This window comes from Pinus tabuliformis, chromosome 5_1, assembly GCF_031772625.1.
Source record: "Pinus tabuliformis cultivar Carrire ecotype Pingquan chromosome 5_1, CPIR1, whole genome shotgun sequence".
Lineage (NCBI taxonomy): Eukaryota > Viridiplantae > Streptophyta > Pinopsida > Pinales > Pinaceae > Pinus > Pinus tabuliformis.
The window spans coordinates 208,438,592-208,463,298 of NC_142305.1; the positions used below are offsets into that span (position 1 = coordinate 208,438,592).

The 24,707-nt window shown below is 37.3% G+C and overlaps 1 protein-coding gene across 1 annotated transcript in view; it reads right to left on the minus strand.

Moving 5' to 3' along the window:
- Positions 1 to 379: 379 nt before the first annotated feature.
- The window catches only part of LOC149164113 (putative UDP-N-acetylglucosamine--peptide N-acetylglucosaminyltransferase SPINDLY), a 30,328-nt gene continuing 6,000 nt past the window's right edge, over positions 380 to 24,707 (minus strand). Inside the window, exons 3-4 of the mRNA XM_089429375.1 lie at positions 23,467 to 23,490; positions 380 to 410 (exon numbers count right to left, since the gene is read on the minus strand). Of these exons, the coding sequence (XP_089285501.1) occupies positions 380 to 410; positions 23,467 to 23,490 (55 nt within the window). The remainder of the gene's footprint in view (positions 411 to 23,466; positions 23,491 to 24,707) is intronic.

The following is a 24,707-nucleotide window of genomic DNA, read 5'->3' on the forward strand; positions in this document are numbered from 1 at the left end:
CTTTGTATACACTAACTGGGAGAATTTGGAACAATTACTGCAAGAGCACAGGGAATATAAGAAGGAAGCCAGACGGTCTAAGGAACGGATAGCCCTGATATTTTCATTGGTGCGGAAGTTGATGGTTACACGGAAACCTTCTGTAAACTATGCTCTTTTTCTTGCTGAACGATTAGCTTACTTTCAAATTAAATCAATTGCACATGGTAGACCACATGAAGTACTGACTTCAGAAAAATTTGTTGAGACCTTCAAGGAGGCCCCTGAAAGCGACCAGCATCTGCTGTGCGAACTCTACTTGCATAATGAAGCCATGCCTGAAGAAAGAAGAGTTAATCTTACTCCAATTGCAGGAGATATACAAATAAGGGCATTCGCTTCATTCTTGTCTAATCAGCTCACTTGGCAGACTGCGTTCAATACAAGCAGTCATAATGAGGAGAATAAACTCCTGTGGATTAGGCCAGAGCCGGTAAGCCCAGCCATGTTCATAGCACAGTACTATGAATACTTGCAGAAGCCAGGTATGAGCGAGCACATAGAACAATTACAGGCTTCCATCCTTTTTAATTGTCAAGAGCATATTCGACTGAAGGGTCCTGCTGCACTGAAGGCCAATGATCTCTTTTGGCAGCAATCAGATAAGGAAAGACAGGATTATCATCCTCTTAACCCTCTCAATTTTCACGCTGCATTGTATAGAGTCCCTAAGTATGTCAACTGCATTCAGCATTGCGGAGTCAACTGGATTGGGTATCATTTCCGTTTTCCCATCTTATGGCTGCCGTCAGAGAAATATCAAAATCATTACCCGTTGACTGACGAAGAGGAAGCCTCGGCATGGCAACGGTTACAGCTCAACAACGGATTCCGAGCTCCTACAGACGCCACTTTCTCCAGCTACTGCTTGAGTAATCTGCATTGCCAGTCCCAGTACTCAGACTCTGATTCAGACGAAGGGGTTGCCTGAGGACATGCAACATTTTTAGCTGGGGGGGATGTTAGGACTCCAATATGTATCATTTTGTTATATACTTTCATATCATTTTACTCTCAAAACCATAAGCTCCAATGTCTTTTTCATTCACTATATCCTAAGGTATATGGAAACCTTCTCTTTATTATATGATTAATCTGTCTTACATTTAATTCCATAATACTCTTATATTTTATCAATTATTGAAGTGCATTGTTGCTAACACAAGTCAAAGATCGCAGATAATATATGCCTTATTGGGAATGAGCGGTCGTTGCTGAAACAGCTGAAACAGTCAACTCCGTTGCTGAAACAGCTGTCCCGTTGCTGCAACAGCCAACGCAGTTGCTGAAACAACCGTCAAAGCACGCAACTCCCGCTATGCGTTTTGCGATTCTGGAAGAACTTTTTGTGGATAATAGCAGCAGCCAGAAGATACGGTTACCTGAATCATCTTGAAGATAGCATCTCTGTTGTCTCGGTTGTAACAGTATCTCTTTTTAAGAAAGAACAGAATAGTTTTGTTTAGAACAGAATCGAGATCTCCGTTCTTGTGTAAAATTGTAAATGATGCCTCCTCTTTAAAAAGAGGAGACATCATCATTAGAGAGGATCGATCAAATTGTAATTTTTGAGAACAGCATCGTGTGAGACAGGAGCTAGTCTCCTCTTTTGTATGTACCAGTTTTCTAGACAGATGAATAAAGACCTGTTTTGAGCATTCCAGTTTAATTCTTTCTCTTGGGGAATCTTGTGAGAAGGAAAGGGCCCGCCTTCCTCACAAGATTCACCCCTTCATTCCTGTAGTTGTTCATTTCTTATGTATTTGCGTTGTGTTTGGTTCTGTTGCTGAAACACTAGTTACATGGTTTGTGATACTCTGTTTCTTAGCGCTACATGTATTGATTGCACGAGTGGATGATGAGAGCATGTGCTGAAGATCCCGGTACAGAGGGATAGGGTCTTGCTCCATTGATTGCTTTCTTTTACTTGCAGTGTGATTAGAACAGAGAGGCCAAGTGCTGAAGATTCCTGTTCCTGGGAATAGGGTCTTGACCTTTCAAGATTACTTCTTTTGCAGTGTGATTAGTGCCAGGCGGCAGGTGCTGAAGTTCCCACCAAGGAATAGGGTCCTGTTCCTGCTATAGTTGAATGATTTCTTTCTTTATACATTTATTTTCCTTTTGCTGTAACAGAGAAATCGTGTCTGCTATAAGTTAATTGACTTCAGCTTTAATTAAGTAGACTGTAAATTGATAGATTACTGAATTTAACAATTGTGTGTGATTTTCTTTTACTACAACATTGAACTGCTTTTGAAATTGAGCACATACAGTGCGCTATTACCTTTGGAATAAAAAGACCTTCTCGGGTTGACAATTTATGTGGAGCTCGAATTGTGAAAACAATTAAAGCGACCAACAGTAGGGTAAGTAGATGATGGTTGCAGAATAGATGTGTGGTGAATTGTTAAGTTTAATGCTTAAATCTTTTGCTTTCATCACTTGGACAAAGAACAACTCACATTGGAGACAACACATCAAGGAGACAAAGTCAAACTAATTAACTTCATTACTCCATTTTTCCCAAAAAATTCATTAATTTCCCCTAAGTGCTAAAGGTACCTATAAACAAGTTAGGGGGTCCCAGAGCATTTCTCTGACTTTTGGAGGGACCGGACCCTCAGCTCAATAATTTGAAATACCTAAAGCACTTAAATCCCCTTCATCAATATTCACCCCTTCATAACATCACTCACTCTCTTTATAAAGCTTTTCCTAAGTAAAATCCTATTTTACATAGGAAAATTAAAAACATTCTATCTACATGAAACCCTCATATATCATTAGCCTAAGGTATAAGTGTTGTATGATGAAATGCATTTTCAGAAAACGTTAAACTTAGCGCTTTCCCATTCATTTCGTCATATTAGCCACTAATGTTATTATTATGTAATTCTTGAATAAAACAACATTAGCCACACCCGTATCATTATATTATACAAAACGCCAAATTTTTACATATCCCACCATGATGGTTAAAGATAACCATAATACATCTTTGATCAGGATTAATTAGTTAATCAGTAACCAATTAACAACCCTTAATCCCTTGTCGTATTAATGAATGATTAATTAACCCTCACGGTTAATTAACAGCCTCCTGGTCCAATCCCGTCAACCCCGATATAATTAATTAATCCTTAAATGTATTGAGGCCACCTCCATTATATCCCCATCACCTCAGAGCCCTGACAGTCGTCCGATCAGGTCCCCGAGATCTAACTGCTGTTATACATATCGCACGACCCTTTGTGACTGTGTGTTAGCACGCGATCACAAAGTGGTTTTTGCACAGTGCCTCTACCATGCATCGAACTCTCTATGGGATTGCTAGCCCAACGCTAAATACCACCTTTCCCCATAAGCGGTGTGATAGAAACCACTTACCGCCTTCTACTAAACAACAAAATTTCTGATCATTCAGTTTCTGCCAATTGTCATTTTCATTCACCTACCAATAGCAACCATTTACCCGTTTAAACACAAAAACACCAGTTTCGCTCGTTTTCACCTAATTATGTAGTAAAACCCTATGTAACCCAACTACACCACCTAAATCCTCTGTTAACCGATTCAAGCATGGTTTACCTCCTGAAAAGCATTCTGGACTCACTCCACAGACCCCTCAAGCTCAAAGGAAACCTTTTCGACCTCCCTTGTAAACCAATGCTTTCTTAATAGTTCGTTTTGTTTAAGCAGTCTTAATACTAGTCACAAGACCTTTTTACTCCAAGATTTTATCAGATCGATTCAAACATATATGGAAAATAAAACATACAATAAAAAGACAAGCAAAGGAAGCAGGAAATGAAATGATTTACTGTTGAAATAGACAGTAAAAACCTAAACTGCACATTGAAGGTAAAAGGACATAGTAAAGAACAATCAAAGTGTATCAGGATTAAAGAGTATCAGATTAAAGGCCAAGTGAAGTAAATCATCTATCACGAAGATAAAGAGTAGGGCAGACAGTTACAAAACAGAGTATACAAATTCATGTCGAAAGTAAAGACAGATGAAGAAACAAAGCGGTAAAAGTAAAAAGTAAACCGTAAACAGTAAAAGTAAACATGAAGACATTAAGGGTTAAATAAAGATGACAACACTTTCACCAGCTACAATGAACTTTATCCAAAGTAAAAGTGAAAAACAGTCAAAAGAAGTTTAAGGTTAAAAGATGAAATTAGAGCAAAAATGGTACGTTCTTCAGAAATTTCCTGTTTAAGTCATAGTTTTCCAGAAACTATTGTGGCCAATCCAAGAAGTATTTCAAGAAACTAAAGCAGTTTTTTGTTCCTAATAGGCCAGTCTACAAAAACCTATCTCACTATTTACACAGGTATTACCAAGAGGGAGATAAGTGCGTGTCTTCACAACTTATTTTTCAGTTTCTGCAATGCCCTATTTTTGACATCCTTTTGCAGAGAATATGGTGAATAGCTGGAGATGAATTTTGGGAAACTGAGAGAGTTTTATCTCAAAACCATTATTATCTATGAAAACCACTTTCAATTTTTACATATCTATCACGGATTGAGATATACAAGCGTATCATTGGACCCCAAGTTTGCAGAATTTCTCGGGCAGAATGCACAAAGGAAGGATGCAGTTAGTGACTGGGATGCCTCATCATCAACTAAGAGTTGCTATCAAATTAGAATTTCTCTTCTTTGTCACCATTAATCCATAGAAATAGTGGAAAATAGATTCATTAGTTTTGAATGTCCTTTATTTAAGTTCTATTAATGTAAACAGTTGGAGATATTTGTGAAACTAATCTTGATATTTTTTTCAAGATATTTTTAGTTTACAATTAGTATAAATACTTCTTCATTTGAATTATTTTGGGTGGATTCTTATACATTGCTGTAATACTGATTACTTTGGAATAAAGTGCTATTGGAAAAATTTTGTATGTCTAGTTGGATGAAGAATTAATGCAACGGACTTTTCACAGGATTCATGAGTCAGACACCGATCAATAAGTATTTTAGATCTCATGTTTTAAAGTTTTTCTATTTATTATATCAACTATGTTTCATATCTAAATGATAAACGTAAAAGAATAATTCAAAAAATGCTTGAGTGCATTCTGTTTTCAATCGTTTTTATTCTTAATGTTTTCCTCTGAACTAGCATAAACAGTGAATTCCTAATTGCTCTTGTTTCCTAGTTTACTCACTTTTATTATTTAGTAAAGAATTCTTAATTGCCCTTTATTGGTAATCATCCAAGTTCCCTCTTTTAAAATATGTTGAAGGATTCTTAATTTCCCTTCATCCTTTTTGAGTCCATTCCATCTATTTTAAGTCTCTATTTGTTCCCTGTTTAGCTACCTTACCCTGTGAAACCATCCCTTGTTGAGAAACCAAATCTAGTTGAGCCATCTTCTTTGACTCCATTAGCCGAATGGCCTAAACTATTCAGTCCTACCCCTCTACTATTGAATTTCACCACCAAAACACAATCAAAACCTATAAACTTTCATAACTAGCCTAGTATATTTCGAAACAAAGCTAAAACTTAAAGAGAGAGCCCTCTTTGGGTACAGATTGGCTAGATTTTGTACCTAAAAGCTGGTTTGTAGAGAGCCCTCTCTGGGTACAGATTGACTAGATTATGTACCTAGAAGTTGGTTTGTGGTTACCTCAGACCCCTTTCCTCTTCCCAACAACTTCAAGGAAAATTTGAGTGACAACATAGTGGCGACTCCACTAGGGACGAAAAGTTTGTTTGTTTGTTATTATTGTTTGCTTTATAAACTCCAGACGGAACCTGAAGTTACCCAGGTAGCCTTTGAACTACTCTTGCTCTGCAAGTGCATAGTAGATGAATGTTGCTTCAGTCAATCTTTGGTTTAGTTTATGAATTGAACATCTGGTTTCCAAACATTCGACTAGTCCCTCATGTCAAATAAATATTTAAGAAAGTTTAAATCTCATATCTAAAGCCTCTTAAAGAAATCATAGAAGTTGTTTTGAAAATTCATAAAAAAGAAAAATAATCATAAAATACTCAAAATTTGGTTTCCTGGAGAACTAACTTTTTCTTCAAAATTGTTTTATAGGTTTAGATCTGATCTATGATGGTGGATAGGGATCAAACACACAAAGGTTAAAATCATCCACCTTGCGACTCCAAAATCAATTCTACAATAAAGACTCCACTAGAGGAATGAACCTGAAAGAACTATGTGAAAAGATCAGACTTTTAACTTGGATTGCTAACCAAGACATTATGTTCTTTCTCATTGATAAAGTTTTTCAATGTATATTGTATTTTAGAGATGTTTTTAGATTAAATTTTTATTATTTGCCTTTGAAAAATGTAGATATAAATTCTCCTTAGACATTTGAGGAGCAATCTTCTAACTCTTATGAAGATCGTTTTCTAATTGAGGAAAATCAAAAAATTAAGACTAAGCATACAATCCCTGTACATATTCCAGTACCTCATAAAGTTCCTAATAGATATAAGCCACTCATTTTACCTCCTACACTCCATGCTTTCCCTAACGATTATCCCACGTATCTCCCTAGGTTTGATGGAGAGAACAGTATCAGTGGCCAAAAAAATATTCAAGATTTTGAGGATTATCTTAACTTATTTGAAGTAGAAGAAGAGGATGTCAGTATTAGGCTTTTTACTCTTTTTTTGCAAGACAAAGTCAAGAGTTGGTTCAAAACCCTGCCTGAGGCAAGCATCTCAAATCTTGAGCAGTTTCTCAAACTCTTCCTTGATAGATAGATAATCAATGTCAATTTTATTATAATCATAGAAGAATATAATCAGTTAAAAAGACATCCAGATGAAACAATACAACAACTTTCAGACAGATTTAATCAAGCCTATTATTCAATACCATTAAATATAAGACCTCCCCCTGATTTAGCTCTTTTGCATTACCCAAGAGCATTTGATTTAGAGATAGAATTTCATATAAGAGAAAGAAACCCCTCAACAATGGAATAGATGCAGAACATGGCAGTAGATGTAAAAGTTAATCTAAAAATTAGAAGAGAAAAGTGGAAAGTAGAAAAAGAGGAAAAACTTGACATTTTGATAAAGAAAGCAAAGGAAATGATTCATAAGATCACAATGAAAGTTGAATGTTTTGTTAAAAATAACCATGACACATCTATTTCACAAAAGTAAAAGGTTGATATTCATGAACGAATTCCTACCAACTCAATCTACCATAGATCAGAAGATAGATTCATAGAACCATATGTGGAGAGGCAATCTGCTGATCTAATGTGTATGTTTGATGAAATTACTTCTTTTGATGATTTTCCCAAATATGATCAGTATGATGATAATTAAGTTCTTCAAATCCAAACTAACTTTACAGAGCAATCAAAGGCTAGTTTGGTGAATAAGGAAGTTCAGGTTCAGCAACTTGAAAATAGTGATCAGCTTGTTCATTTCAGCTATGAGAATGAGGAGGAAACTGCAGAAAATTTTGAAATCACTGAAACAACTTTACCATTTTGTTTTGCTTCGTTTCAGTTTATCAGAGATAACTATCATGAAATTAGAAATCAAATGTCAACAAGTCTTGATATTAACTATCTAGAGGGCAATCAAATATTTGTTCAAGACTTCTCATATATAGATTTGCAGCCCCAAATCGCCATTGAATGTCAGGTTGCAGAAGAAGACTTGGAAGCTGGAACATATGATAAAATGATCCAAGATGATTCCTTGCCTCTTTGTTTTGAATCATTTCAATTTTTTAAGGAAATGTGGTATAAAAATTTTAAAGAAAAGGAGGAGGAGCTTGTAGAAATCTATGAAGTTCCATTTGAACCTATATGTAATAAGTTACAGCAATCCTTCCAAGTTATTTATGATCCAATAGCTAATAGGTTGAATGATGAATGCAATCAGAATTTTTCTCCATTAATATACTATGAGAGTCAAAATCAAGATGATAATGGTTTCACCAGACAAACATTACAATCAGTAGAAATATCATCACAAAGAGCAGTTGAAAACATGTAGGGTGTTAAAGATGAAGGCATTATTCCAGTTTCATGGCATGTAAGTAACACACAATAGATCTACAATTGTTTGAATCAGTTGAAGAATAGTGTATATATGTTACAAGATCCTTTTGTACAGTTTCTAGATCCAACAAAGGAGATCAGGAATTTCCTTATCTTCTCAAAGGTTAACAAAGCTATATTTGATTTTAAGATCTCAATCTTAACCGCAAACAAGCCCAAGCAGCAAAATCCATCAATATATATACTGCTTGAGTGGTTGCATTGGTTGTTTCATTTTACCTAGCCAACAGTCAGAAAGTTGATTAGAGTAAGAAGGTAGAATACAGGTTTGGTGTTGATTGGATGGTAAACTTGTTGAGTTGAAGCCCAAAGAGAAGGCCCTAAGCTTCAGGAGTATCACTGTCATACATACAATAAAGAAACAATAAAAATAAGATTTCATAGTGCAGTCAAAATCATTCAGAGGCCATCTCATCTGTTGTCCTTGACTTTCCACCAGAAAAAGTCATCCCCAAGTGGAGCCACTATTATGCCCCTGTACCAATAGCTGTCATATATCATGATTGACTTGATGAGCTATGTAATAAGTTCATACCTTTACTTGTTGCAAAGGTTTTCCATATTTGTAAAAAATCAAAAAATTAAAAAATGTAAAGAGGGTATACCCTAAAAGAAAAATAAAAGGGTAAAAAGAATAAAATATGGTCAAGAAAATGAAAGAAAATGAACCCCAACAAAAAGAAAATACCAAGGGAAGTGTGCAAGTCTAAATGCCACTTCTTTTTACTTTTGTATAATAAACAATTGTGTGCAACTTGTAACCTATGCCACAATTGTTATAGCTCCAAATATCACTCCTATGGTTTGTGATGTTGTACTCATGGCCTAGGGCAACCCCTCCTTCCAGACCTGGTCCTAAAATTTAAAAAACAGTGTTTTATCCCTTATACGCGACATTGCCCTGAGTTAAACACGTGCATACGTGGGTCTGTGTATATCCAACCTGCGTGTATGTATTAAAACACTTAAAAAAATATAAAACTCCTTATTTTCAGGCAGAGATCGCGGGTTTTACCTGCTGATCACCTGTTAGTGCCCATGGCCCAACTGTTCCCAACCAACTCCTAACTAAAAAACTGCTTTGGAGATGGTATAAAAAGACCTAAAAGGGAAGGCCTAAGGGAGGAGAGAAGAGAGAGAAAGGTTATTATGCTGAGATTTTTCCCTTGACCAGGTCTGAAGTCCCTTGTGCCTTCTGCACTTTCCCCATTTTGTACAGGAAACCTTTGTTTCCTTGTGTGTTGATGTTCATCCACCATTTATGACATCATGGAGAGAGTCATGGAAGGAGTTTGTTAGAGGCTTGAGGCTGGAACGGATCCGGAAGGAAGCTTTGCTTGGAGCCTGCTGAAGGTGACTCAGGTGAAAAGATTCCTTTCGGATCCATTCCAGCCTCAAGCCTCTAACAAACTCCTTCACTGACCGCCGTGGTACATTTCTACACCATGGGAATAAATGATCTGAAGTCGACCATGTGAGAAATCGTTTGATTATCGGTCATTGATGTGTATCGTTAACAAACGCGAGACTACTCACAGATAATGATAATGAGCGTCAAGGTACCCAGTACAGTCTAATAAGTGTGAATAGATGAGCTGGAGTCGAACACCTGTAAGAATCTATCAATCGGGAGACAATGATGGTTTCCCACTGTCGATAGCGAAGGATCTGCCACTAATGACTGCAAACCCCAAGGTACTGCCAAATGGACTCTAGATCTTTGCCCCAGAGCAATAACTCGGAGTCGATAGGGAAATATCCGCTAGAAGGAAGGAATTAAGTCATTCTTCATCAATCTAGCACGAGTGTAACCTGTAGGCCAATAATGTGGAAGGAATCGGACGAAAACGATGTAGTAACCCAACCAAAGTACGTTTCAGGCATACACAGGATGTGGCTAGCGCACGGCAGAAACCCTCTGAACCAACCAATAATGAAAGCTAACACAGAGGTGAGGTATCTACCAATAGGGTCAAATGGAAACCAAGGTACTGCACGAATCCCAATGTGTGATAATGTAAGCTGACGTCGAACACAAGGGAAACCACTCAGTCAAAGACCCATGATACTGATCGATGTTGAGCACAAGGCAACCTATCAATAATGAAAATAGGGCTAGGGTGTGGCTCTAGGCCTGTCCTCAGAGCAAGATGTCGTCGTCGATAAGGACAAGACCCGCGAGCAAGAAGTCAATGGGGACCTTCTCAAACCGGCACGAGTAAAGGAACAATATAACTGATGTGATAATAGACATGACACTGACAACCAGGGATGGTCGACTGAAAAATGAGTCAAGAGACACCGCAGAGAGGCCGACTCAGACTAACTTCCCTTGAACAAAAGCACGACTCAATGTGACTATGTGGCAACATATGGTGACTCTGCATAAGTTTGCCATGGAGGAGGCACGAACGAACCCTCCATATGATTGGAAGAGATAACCAATCGGGGGAGAACTGACTCAATAACAAGGTTATGGCGTACCTAAGTCAAACTAAATCCCACCCATGTGAAGGAGACTTTTTTTTGAGTGCTTTGTTCAAGGGCGACATGACTGACTCTAGCTGCCAACAATAAATGGAAGCAATGTCTCGTTCCCGCTCTTTTTGGAATATTTAATTTTTTTGTCTTTTTCTGTTAAGTTGGAAAAAGAATAAAAGAATGTTATGGTACAGTGGAAAGAACAAGCGTCAGTGAAACAGATGATCTAGTTCCTGGGAAGGGAACATTCCTATGCTCAATGCAAGGAGGTGAAAACTGGTCAGTGACACTCAAAGGTATGTTCCTTCCACGGGTCAAAGTGTGTCAAGCTGCAGAAGTCAAAGGTATGCAAGGTTGATTTTGCAGATGTCATGGTCAAAAGTTGGCTTAAACACGAGTCCAAGTGAAGCCGGCTCTAGGCCAAAAGGTGCAAGTGGTCAACATGCAATGCAGTAGTACAACTCAACACAAAGGAGCCTCTAGGGTATAAGGCCATAACAAAGCGGAGAAGCTAAGAGGAATGAGTCTTCAATGCATAAGTCATGACGGGACTACAGAGGACTCCCAAGCCTACTCAAATCGGAGCAGCATGGGCAACAAACATCAGTGAGGTGCTAACTAGGATACCCATGTAAACGATGGCTCTACCATTGTGTCATGATTTAAAGAATCGGTGAGTGAAGATGGCTTACGAACCATAACATGATGGGATTGACCCTATGGCAGATGTATCGGCAAATGGAGGCTAGTATGCATAATGCAACAGAAAAATGATGTCCCTAACCTATATGCCAGTGAGAAAACCATACCTACCATGATGGGTCAATAGTCTTGGAACTGTCTCGAAACTGAAAATCGTCCAAAATGTCCTGAAAAATAGACCAATCTCGACATTTCAAGCTCCCAAGTTAAAAGTCACATGAGGCCAAACAAAATAAAATTTTGAAAAAAAATTGCATTTTCAAAACTTATAAAAAGCATTTTGGACTCACCATTTTTACCATTTGAGTTTGAGAGCAAAGGATTTGGAGCAAAAGGAGCAAACTTCCCACAGCCAGATTCAACCGTTCAAATTAGTCGAAAACCTCCATGTAACTCTTATACTTAGCTTGCAATTGATTGTGATAGGTTTCAAGATTTTTGATTGATGTTTCATTGTTGAACTTTTGTCAAAAATTTGCCCACGGCATATACGCGGGTTGGTAATATTTAACCCGCGTACACGCGGGCCCTATACGCTACTGTGTGCATAGGGACCCGCGTATACGCCGCGAATCATTTTTATACAAAAACTAATGGTTTTAAATCAATTTTTTCTCAGGATGCCTGTCACGTGGCGTGAAAGAGAGCATGCAACGGTAGACAATAAAGTTATGAACAGTATAGAAGCATTAGATGTGCTATGGGGATGTAGTTTGATTAAATTTTTCAAACTGCCGAATATAAAAGCGAACACGCGTCTGCTTGAGATGCTCATTGATTATTGGGATGTCGATGAGGAAGCCTTTATAATCGATCAGATGCCGCTCAGGGTAGAAGTGGAGGATATCTATTTTATCACGGGGCTTTCCCGAAGGGGAGAGGTAGTACACTCCCGAGGCAGGACACGGAGTAGCCTCTCGATAGAGGACTATGTACAGGTATACTGCCCGGGACATCCCAAGAAGGTTGGGAGCCAGATTTCCATCACACATGTGGCGTGTTTATCACTTAGGATTATCATGTTCACCATGGCTCGAGTGAACAGATCATCCTCTCTGCATCAGGCGTCACGGCTAAACATGAGCATGGCAGTTGATTGTCTCACTATTGTGTTCGACTGGTGTACTCCTCTTCTGGCCAACATGAACAGCCACCTCACTTCTATCAGGAGGGGTCAGACCAAGAAATTTTGATATGGGACTATCCTGTGTACTTTCTTTTCCGAGAAGGTTCCCGCACTCCGCCCTAGGGTAGTAGTTTCCATCAGCACCCCACGCGATCCACGCATGGGCCGGTGGGCTGATCTGATGAAACGTCTGGGGGTGGGGAGGTCCCAAGGACTTCCTTCGACGATGACTTCTTCACCTGGTGGGATCAGCAGATCATCACTGTGGATGACTACCCCTATACTGGGCTGGATTTCCGAGGAAATCCTGATCTAGCGTTACCACCGAATGCAGCATGGGGCGAGATTGGTAAGATTTTTTGATTTTATAATTTTTTTTTGGATTTTTCAAATATAATGATGAATTTTGAAAAATATTTTTGATGAGATTCAAATGACTGATATGATGATCATCTTCCAAACATCGGGCCAGTACGACCAGATGGATTCCCGCGGCATGGACGGCGCGGCCGAGGAGCCGAAGAGGCGGTTGCTGATACAGAACGGACTCTAAACAACGTCCAGCAACACTTGGCGAGACTGAGTTGCCGAGTACCGATGGCTGTCATAGAGGACCTTCCTGAGGATATGCAGCATCATGTGGTTGGCATGCCATGTGACTGGGTTCGCATTTTACGGTGTGTGGCCAATGCTATAGTTACATACTTAGACGCTCATCCTGAGCCGAAGCATTAGATATGCTGGACATGATTATGGGCATTTTAGTCCCAATTTTGTATATTTTTTGGACACACATATGTACACTCGAGACGCTTTACGATATATATATATATATATATATATATATATATATATATATATATATATATATATATATATATATATAGATATAGATATATATATACCTTCCTGAGGATATGCAGCATCATGTGGTTGGCATGCCACGTGACTGGGTTCGCATTTTTCGGTGTGTGGCCAATGCTATAGTTACATACTTAGACGCTCATCCTGAGCCGAGGCATTAGATATGCTGGACATGATTATGGGCATTTTAGTCCCAATTTTGTATATTTTTTGGACACACATATGTACACTCGAGACGCTTTACGATATATATATATATATATATCTATATATATATATATATATATATATATATATATACAGTTTGACTTTTTTATGCTTGATTTTATTATGATGAATGATTGATGTGCCAGTCTAATCCCTGATTAGCGATAGAATCAGCTAACCAATTATGAGATCTTGGAATGTGCAAATAATTAATATAAGTAAATGATCTTTGCAACAACCTCACCCTTCAATACTGGCGATATAAAGATGGATCCCATACCTGATAAATGTTATTTAATTGAGACACTATCAATTGAGAATCAAGATACACTACCAATGAGTCGATCCCATGAGAGATTACCTCGGATAATAAATTAATAACAGTAGTATACTCGGCCATATTGTTTGAAGCAGGATCGATGCACATGCCTCTTGATGCCATCAATTGACCAGTTGGATAATAGAGTACCCAAGCTGCGGAAGCAAGATTCCGAGTGTGACGACTAGCACCATCGGCAAACCCGAAATAGACCAAATCATCCATCAACACCTGCCACAGCAGACCAAAAAGTGTTGATATCAGAAAACTCTCAATGATATATGTACAAATATACATAAAATACAAAGAAGCCATTTCCTGGCCAAAACTAAGCAAAGTACTTCTTTAGGTAGAGCCCATTTCGGGGCTCTGCCAGCTTGTTTCCTTCAAAGTCGATTAACTCATACGACCCTTTTTATAAAACTCGTTTAATAATGAAAGGACCGTACCACATAGGCTTAAATTTTCCTGCTCCCAAGGTGTCTTTATCTTGGTCATAGACCAAGACAAGGTCACCTTCAGTAAAGACTCAAGGACGGACATACTTATCATACTGCGTTTTAACCCTTTTCTTATGAGCCTCATTCATCGTGGCGGCATCTCGACACTGCTCATCGAGATGTTCCAAGTGAACTAGGTGCTCTTCGAGACTCGAAGTCTTAGGAAGGAGCTCAACAACTAACTTAAGGGATGGAATTTCACATTCAACTGGAAAGATAGTTTCCATCCCATAAACCAACTGAAAAGGTGTAAAACCAGTAGCCGTTTTGACGGAGGTTCGATATGCCCAAAGAGCCGAATACAACATAATGTGCCAATTGGACCGATTTTTATCGATTGTCCGTTGGAGTATTGTCTTAAGAGTTTTATTGACTGTCTCGACCTGTCGATTAGCCTGAGGATAATAAGAGGATGAATGCTCCTGGCAGAAACCTAATTTAAGAGCCAATTCGGACATCAGTTGATTATGGAAATGACTGCCATGGTCAGTGACAATCTCTCTTGGGATACCGAATATTGAGATAACCTAATTGAAAAGAAATAATGCTGCCGTGTCACTATCGTTCTTATAGGTAGGCATGGCCTCAGCCCACTTCGTAAAGTAGTCTACAGCCACGATAATGTACTTGTGATTCGCCGCTGAAGGCGTATTACAAGTTGTAAAATCAATACCCCACTTAGTAAAGGGACCAACGGTGACAACGGGAAAAGGAGGAGCTGGATGTGCACGCATCTTCTGAGTAAAAATTTGACAAGGGTGATAGCGTTTGACTGCTTCCACACAGTCTTTAAAGAGTGAAGGCCAAAAATAGCTGGCACGTAAGATGCATTGGGCTGTAGCAAGCCCTGATAGATGACCACCACAAGCTCCACTGTGGCAGTCATTGAGCATTGACTCTACTTCCTCTAAGGTTAAACAACGCCGAAGGATTGAATCAACCCCTCGACAGTATAATGTGTCACCAATGATAACATAGTTTTTAGCCAGGTGACGTAATTTTCGACGTTCATCCTTGGAGAAAGTAGAGGGAAACTTCGAAGTCTGGAGATAAACAATGATATCTCCATACCAAGGGTCGAGTGAAGAGATGAGGAATAAATTTTCGTCGGGAAAACTTTCCTCATAAACAGTATCCTCTCCACAGGGTAGCTCAGAAAGTAGCTCCGCGAAAACCATGGATTTCTTATACTTGGCAGACAAGAACTCAAGATCGAATTCTTGCAAAATGACTATCCATCTATTATATTTGCCCCCAATCACTCGCCTACTGAGGACAAATTGAAATGGATTGACCGCCGCTAAGACAAAAGTTTTGCATACCAGGATATAATGACGGAGCCTCTGGACAGTGTGGACAGCTACCAAGGCCAATTTCTCAACTAGAGAATAGCAAAGTTCAGGACCTTGGTTTCCATTTGACCCTATTGGTGGATACCTCGCCTCTATGTCAGCTTCCATTATTGGTTGGTTTATAGGGTTTCTACCGTGCGCTAGCCACATCTTGTTTACACCGGAAACATACTTCAGTTGGGTTACTACATCTTTTTCGTCTGATTCCTTCCACATTATTGGCCTATGGGTTACACTCGCGCTAGATTGATGAAGGATGCCTTAATGCCTTCCTTCTAGCGGATCTTTCCCTATCGACTCCGACTTATTGCTCTGGGGCAAAGATCTACAGTCCATTTGGCAATACCTTGGGGTTTACAGTCATTAGTGGTAGATCCTTCGCTATCGATAGTGGGAAACCATCATTGTCTCCCAATTGATAGATTCTTACAGGTGTTCGACTCCAGCTCATCTATTCACACTTGTTATATTGTACTAGGTACCTTGATGCTCATTATCATTATCGGTGAGTAGTCTCGCGTTTGTTAACGGTATACATCAATGACCGGTAATACATGGTCAACTTCAGATCATTTATTCCCATGGTGTAGAAATGTACCACGGTGGTCGGTGAAGACCTCAGGTTGTATCAGCATTCATTGGTTCACTTTACAGTTGCTCCTGTTGATGCTAGTTGATACCACTCCACTTTATATGTTGCAGTCAGTCATGGCGAGATTTTATATGCTGGCACCTGAGTTTGTAGTGTAGTACCATCCTATTCCATCATGTTCAGTTGGTACCTTTTGGGATCAGCCTCTGATATCAGTGATCCATTGTATCTTTCAGCATCATTGACAATCTTATATGTGATATTCAGACATGTACTTGTTCATTATGATCAGATGATCCATTATGTATCTTTCAGTCATTTATACTTGTATACTTAGTGGATCTGCTTGTACTTCATATGCAGACATGCTTTACTTTTTCTGAGCATGGGTATGCCCACCTCAGACAGTGTTTCTTTCTGATCTCCTTTGGTGGCTTGGCAGGCTGAATTATGGTGAAGTCCTCCTCGGTTTTTGACAGACTTCCTTTCCATGTACTTGCATAATATATTTCGGCCATCATGTACCCCTTCTGACTTCATATATTAGGGGGCATCTGTTATAACTCCAAATCTCACTCCTATGGTTTGTGATGCTGTACTCATGGCCTAGGGTAACCCCTCCTTCCAGACCTGGTCCTAAAATTTAAAAAAGAGTGTTTTATCCCTTATACGCGACATTGCCCTAAGTTAAACGTGTGTATACGCGGGTCTGTGTATATCCAACACGCATGTATGTATTAAAACACTTAAAAAAATATAAAACTCCTTATTTTCGGGCGGAGATCGTGGGTTTTACCTGTTGATCACCTGTTAGTGCCGTGGCCCAACTGTTCCCAACCAACTCCTAAATAAAAAGCTACTTTGGAGATGGTATAAAAAGACCTAAAAGGGAAGGCCTGATGGAGGAGAGAAGAGAGAGAAAGGTTATTATGCTAAGATTTTTCCATTGGCCAGGTCTGAAGTCCCTTGTGCCTTCTACACTTCCCCCATTTTGTACAGGAAACCTTTGTTTCCTTGTGTGTTGATGTTCATCCACCATTTATGACATCATGGAGAGAGTCATGGAAGGAGTTTGTTAGAGGCTTGAGGCTGGAATGGATCCAGAAGGAAGCTTTGCTTGGAGCTTGCTGAAGGTGACTCAGGTGAAAATATTCCTTTTTATGTACATTATTTGTCTATAATAAAAGAAACACATGTCTTGGTTCCCGAAATGAATCTTCTTTATGTTAATGATATTCATGTTTAGAATTCATATGTAAATGGTTGTTTGGATTTCATAACTAACTACCTTTCTTTATAACATGAAGATGGCTTCTTTATAAGTTTTTGTCCATGTACTGTTGTGTTCTTTGAATTGTTTGTTCTGCAGGACAAAAGAGAAGAAGGGAACTCCAAGAAGGGTTTGGACCCTAAGGGCCTTCTCAAACGTAGGACCAAAGGTACGTACCCTTATCATAGAATTTGCTTACAATAGCATAATGGTTGTGTGAATGCATGTTTCTTTGAATAGATAACTTTCAGTCTGCTAGGGTTTCAACCCAAAAAGCCCTAGGGGAACTTTTCCCACTATCAACAATCCATGGTAACCAAACAATTTAATCTTGGTTATTCCATGTTTTCAATTTCATGTTTTAGAAATAGAGAATAAAGATCTGACCAAACAGTGTAATCTTGGCAGATAAGTAGATAGGTAGAGTGAATAAAAGGAGTTCAAAAGTTTAATCTGAGCCCTTGGATGTAATAAGTGTAGACTTAGATAGGCATTGCCATGTAAAAGAAAAGAGAAGTTTGATAAGGGCTTGCTAGTTTAAGTGCACCCAAATAAAGAAGTAAAAATGCTAGGATAACATAGATAGGGTAAGTAGATGATGGTTGCAGAATAGATGTGTAGTGAATGGCTAGGTTTAATGCTTAAATATTTTGCTGTCATCACTTGGACAAAGCACGACTCACATTGGAGACAACACATCAAGGAGACAATTTCAAAATAATTAACTTCCTTACTCCATTTTTCCCAAAAAATTCATTGATTTCCCTTAAGTCCTAAAGGTACCTATAAACAAGTTAGGGGGGCTTAGAGAATTTATCTGACTTTTGGAGGGACCAGACCCTCGGCCCAATAATTTGAAATACCTAAAACACTTAAATCCCCTTCATCAATATTCACCCCTTCATAAAGTCACTCATTCTCTTTATAAATCTTTTCCTAACTAAAATCTTAATTTACTTAGGAAAATTAAAAACATTCTATCTACATGAAACCCTCATATATCATTAGCCTAAGGTATAAGTGTTGTAGGATGAAATGCATTTTCAGAAAACATTAAACTTAGCGCTTTCCCATTCATTTGGTCATATTAACCACTAATGTTATTATTATGTAATTCCTAAATAAAACAACATTACCCATGCTTGTATTATTATATTATACAAAACGCAAAATTTTTACATATCCCACCTTGATGGTTAAATATAACCATAATACATCCTTGATCGAGATTAATTAGTTAATCAGTAACTAATTAAGAACCCTTAATCCCTCGCTGCATTAATAAGGGATTAATTAACCCTCACAGTTAATTAACAGCCTCCCCGCCCAATCTCGTCAACCCCATTATAATTAATTAATCCTTAAATGTATCGAGGCCGCCTCCATTATACCCCATCACCTCAGAGCCCCGACAGTCATCTGATTAGGTCTCCGAGATCTAATGGCTATTATACATGCATGACCCTTTGTGACTATGTGTTAGTGCACGATCACAAAGCGGTTTTTGCACAGTGCCTCCACCATGTGTCGAACGCTATGTGGAATCACTATCCCAATGCTAAATACCACCTTTCACCATAATCGATGTGATAGAAACCACTTACTACCTTCTACTAAATGATAAAATGTCTCATCATTCAGTTTCCGCCAATTGTCATTTTCATTCACCTGCCAATACCAACCATTTACCCGTTTAAACACAAAAACCCCGGTTTTGTTCGTTTTCACCTAATTATGCAGTAAAACCTTATGTAACCCAGCTACACCACCCGAAGTCTCTATCAACCAATTCAAGCATGGTTTACCTCCTGAAAATAATTCTGGACTCACTCCACAGACCTCTCAAGCTCAAATGAAACTTTTTAAACCTCCCCTACAAACCAATGCTTTCTTAACAATTCATTTTGTTGTACAGGTGATCAGAAGACCACAACCTTGGATAAGCAGTCTTAATACTAGTCATAAGACCTGTTTACTCAAAGATTATTATCAAATCTATTCAAATAAATATGGAAGATAAAACATACAATAAAAATACAAGCAAAGGAAACAGGAAATTAAACGATTTACTGTTGAAATAGACAGTAAAAACCTAAACTACACATTGAAGGTAAAAGGACACAATAAAGAACAGTCAAAGCGTATTAGGATTAAAGAGTATCAGATTAAAGACCAAATCAAGTAAATCATCTATCATGAAGATAAAAAGAAGGGAAGACAGTTACAAAACAAAGTATACAAATTCATGTCAAAGTGAAGACAGATGAAAAAACAGAGCGGTAAAAGTAAAAAGTAAACAGTAAACAGTAAAAGTAAACATGAAGACATTAAGGGTTAAACAAAGATGAAAACACTTTCACCAGCTACAATGAAGTTTATCCAAAGTAAAAGTGAAAAACAGTCAAAATAAGTTTAAGGTTAAAAGATGAAATTAGAGCAAAAATGGTACATTCTTCAGAAATTTCCTGTTTAAGTCATAGTTTTGCAGAAACTATTGTGGCCAATCCAAGAAGTATTTCGAGAAATGGGAGGAGGTTTTTGTTCCTAACAGGCCAATCTACAAAAACTTATCTCACTTTTTACACAAGTATTACCAAGAGGGAGATAAGTGCATGTCTTCACAACCTTTTTTTTTTGCAGAGAATATTGTGAAGAGCAGGAGATGAATTTTGGGAAACTGAGAGAGGTTTATCTCAAAGGCATTATTATATACGAACACCACTTTCAATTTTTACATATCTATCATGGATAGATATATACAAGCATATCATTGGACCCTAAGTTTGCATAATTTCTGAGGTAGAATGCATAAAGGAAGGATGTAGTTAGTGACTGGGATGCCTCATTATCAACTAAGAGTTGCTATCAAATTCGGCTTTCTCTTCTTTTTCAACATTAATCCATAGAAATAGTGGCAAATAGATTCATTAGTTTTGAATGTCCTTTATTTAAGTTCTATTAATGTAAATAGTTGGAGATATTTGTGAAACTAATCTTGATATTTTTTTCAAGATATTTTCAGTTTACAATTAGCCTAAATACTTCCTCATTTGAAGTATTTTGTGTGGATTCTTAGACATTGCTATAATACTGATTACTTTGGAATAAAGTGCTATTGGAAAAATTTTGTATGGCTATCTAGATGAAGAATTAATGCAAAGGACTTTTCATAGGATTCATGTGTCAGACACGGGATCAATAAGTATTCTATATCTCATGTTTTAAAGTTTTCTTGTTTATTATATCAATTGTGTTTCATATCTGAATGATAAACGTAAAAGAATAATTCAGGAAGTGCTTGAGTGCAATCTATTTTCAATAGTTTTTCTTCTTAATGTTTTCCTCTAAACTAGCATAAACAGTGAATTCTTAATTGCTCTTGTTTCCTAGTTTACTCGCTTTGATTATTTAGTAAATAATTCTTAATTTCTCTTTATTGGTAATCATCCAAGTTCCCTCTTTTAAAATATGTTGAAGGATTCTTAATTTCTCTTCATCCTTTCTGAGTCCATTCCATCTATTTTAAGTCTATATTTGTTCCCTGTTTAGCTACCTTGCCCTATGAAACCATCCCTTGTTGAGAAACTGAATCCAGTTGAGCCATCTTCTTTGACTCCATTAGCCCAATGGCCTAAACTATTCAGTCCTACCCCTCTACTATTGAATTTCACCACCAAAACACAATCAAAACGTATAAAATTTCATAACTAGCCTAATATCTTTCAAAGAAAAGCTAAAACTTAAAGAGAGAGCCCTCTCTGGGTACAAATTGGCTAGATTCTGTACCTAAAAGTTGGTTTTTGGTTACCTTAGACCCCTTTCCTCTTCCCAACAACTTCAAGGAAAATATGAGTGATACAAATACATTGAAGCATCAACTCATAGAAGAGGAAAATCATAATGAGAAGTTAGAATGTGGAGTAGTAAGTCAAAGAAAGGAACTTGAGAAAATAAAAACTCTAAATCTTATATTTGCTAAAGGATTTGAAACCTTAGATGAGATTATCAAGGTTCAATGCTCTTCCCTTATGAAGACATGTCTTGGATACACTGGAGAAACATCTTAAACATAAAAGTCTTCAGCTGCCACTGGAAGCTATCTAAATGCTGCAAAAGCTAGTAAGCAAATCTTTTGTCCTCAACAAAAGAATAAAGGAATTCCACAGGCAAATCATATTCACTCTAATCTAAGGATGGACAACAATAGAAGCATAGTTCAAAAGGTAAACAACACCAGAAGATTCTATGATCACAAATATTATTCTTTAATGGAAAATGTTTCTCATGTCATAATTTTGGTCATAAGGCTTCTCAATGTGTTTCATACAAAACCATCATGACTAGAGAAGCAAGAAAACAAAGGAATGACACAGGAGTCTAGAAGAACACTTATAATAACTTATCACCTCTTAAGTACGAAATTGAATGATCATTTTTCAATAACTTTGTACATGAAGAATCTAAATGTAGGAGAAAATTACAACCAACATCTCAAAAAGAGAAAATATCAACAAATTCTAAGGTATGGAAAAGGAAGGAGTTACAGTCTGAAAGATGTGGCATAGTTTTGTTTGCAAAAGGACAAGAAATTAATAGTACATTGATAGTGGATGCTCAAAATACATGATAAGTAATAAAGATAAACTTATTTCATCCAATGCTTTAGAGAAAGAAAAGAATGTCACTTTTGGAAATGACTCACCTATTATCATTAAGGGTAAAAGTTTCATTTTTCTAAAAGAAAACGTTAAAGCTATTAATGTTATGTATGTTGATGGATTAAAGTGTAACTTATTGAGTGTTAGAAAAATGTGTGAATAAGGAAATGAGGTGGTATTCCGATCAAAATAATGCATGGTTCGTGAAATTAACACAGGAAAGACCATAATAAAAGGAACAGGAACCCTGAGCAATCTATATATATTGAAAGGCGGCCAAGAACAAGGTTACCTAGGCAAGGCAGAGGAAAAATAGTTAAGGCACAAAAGGTTGGGACATCTAAGCTTCTCTCAAATAAGAAAATCAAGTAAGCTTAAAGTTGTTTATGATACACAACATCACCCTACTAGAACGTACCATATGTAAGTCATGTCAATTCGGTAAGAAAACTAGAGTTCAATTCAACGCCAAAGAAGGATCAACAGGTAAGCCTCTTGAACTTATATATACTAATTTGTGTGGACCAGTAAGGAAAAGGTCACCTTGTGGAGAAAAATACTATATCTTATTCATTGATGACTTTTCTAGAATGTGCTGGATCATTTTATTGAAACACAAAGATGAAGTATTTGATAAATTTAAAGTCTTCAAAGCATTAGTTGAAAATGAATTAGACCTAAAAATCAAATGTTTCAAATCTGACCGAGGAGAATACATATCAGATTAATTCTTTGATTTTTCTGAAAAACATGGCATAAAAAGACAATTTTCTGTAGCTAAAACTCCTCAACAAAATGACGTGGTAGAAACAATGAATATAACTATTCAACAAATGGCTCGTGTTATGCTTGATGAGTCTGGAACTCCTGAAACCTTCTGGGTGAAGCTGCACATACCGTAGTAAATATTCTCAACAAGGCTCATGTTCATGTGAATAGTGATAAAACTCCGTATGAACTTTGTTATGGTAAGCCTCCCACTGTAAAGCATTTTAGATTTTTTGGAAGAAAATGTTTCATAAAAAATAATGATGAAAAACTTAGTAAGTTTGAAGCTAGAGAATATGAAGGAATACTTCTTGGTTACTCATCTAGAAGAAAAGGATAAAAATCTTACAATAAGAGACTTCGAAAAATTGTTGGATGCATTGATGTCGTGATTGATGAAGAATGCACAGATCCCAAAAAGATAACATCAAAAAAAGAGGATGATGATGATGAATGATTTCCCACATCAAATCGAAATGATATAGAAGAAGAAAATAATGAAGCAGTAGAAGAAGACACATCAGAAAACGAAAGGCCCAATCCATGTATGTTCAAAATAATCATCCGAAAACTTAAGTCCTAGGAGAAAAGGAATCTAGGGTACAAACAAGAAGAACCCTTGTAGGATCTCTTATTCATCTAGCTTTATTATCCACCATTGAACCACAAAATGTAAATAAAGCTAGTAAAGATGAATGTTGGGTTAAGGAAATGAATGAATAAATTTATCAAATTGAAAATAATGATATTTGGGAATTAGTTCCAAGGCATCATGAAAAAAATGTTATTGGGGAAAAATGGATATTCAAAAACAAGTTGAATGAAAATGGAGAGGTCATTAGGAACATAGCTAGACTTGTTTGCAAAGGTTATGCTCAACAAGAAGGTATAGGATTTGAAGAAACATTTTCACCGGTAGCTAGACTTGAATCCATAAGAATGTTTCTTGAACTTTCAAGTTTTCGACATTTCAAAGTTTATCAAATGGTTGTAAAATATGCTTTCCTTAATGGAGATCTAGAATAAGGGGTATATATTGAACAACTGGAAGGATTCATTTTGGGGGATGATGAAAAACTTGTATGCAAACTAAAAAAGGCTTTATATGGGCTTAAACAAGTTTCGCGGGCATGTTATTATCATCTTGACAAATATCTTCAACAACAAGATTTCACAAAAGGATCCGCAAACAACAACTTGTATACAAAAATTGAGGATGATAAAATTCTAATTATTGGTGATTATGTTGACAATAACATATTTGGCAGTAATGAAGAATCTATCAGTCAAAACTTTGCTTCTATTATGCAACAAGAATTTGAAATGTCTTTACTTGGGGAACTAACCTATTTTTTTGGTCTACAAGTGCAACAAGCAAAAGATGGCATATATCTCTCACAAACAAAATATCTCAAGCAGATTCTGAAGAAGTATGGGATGGAATATTGCAAACTTATATGTACTCCCATGATGACAGGATGTAGCCTTAGTTCTAATGATGATTCTCTCATAGTAAACCAACCAGAGTACAGATCTACGATTGGAACTCCATTTTATCTAAAAGGTACCATACCAGATATCACGCATGCAATTGGGATTGTTGGAAGTTTCCAAACCAATCCAAAGGAATCACATCTTCAGGCAGTAAAGAGAATATTCAAATATCTCCAAGGAACCCAATACTTTGGTCTATGGTATCCTAAAGATGCAGATATTACCCTTCATGCATACACATATGCGAATTGGGATGGAAATGTTGA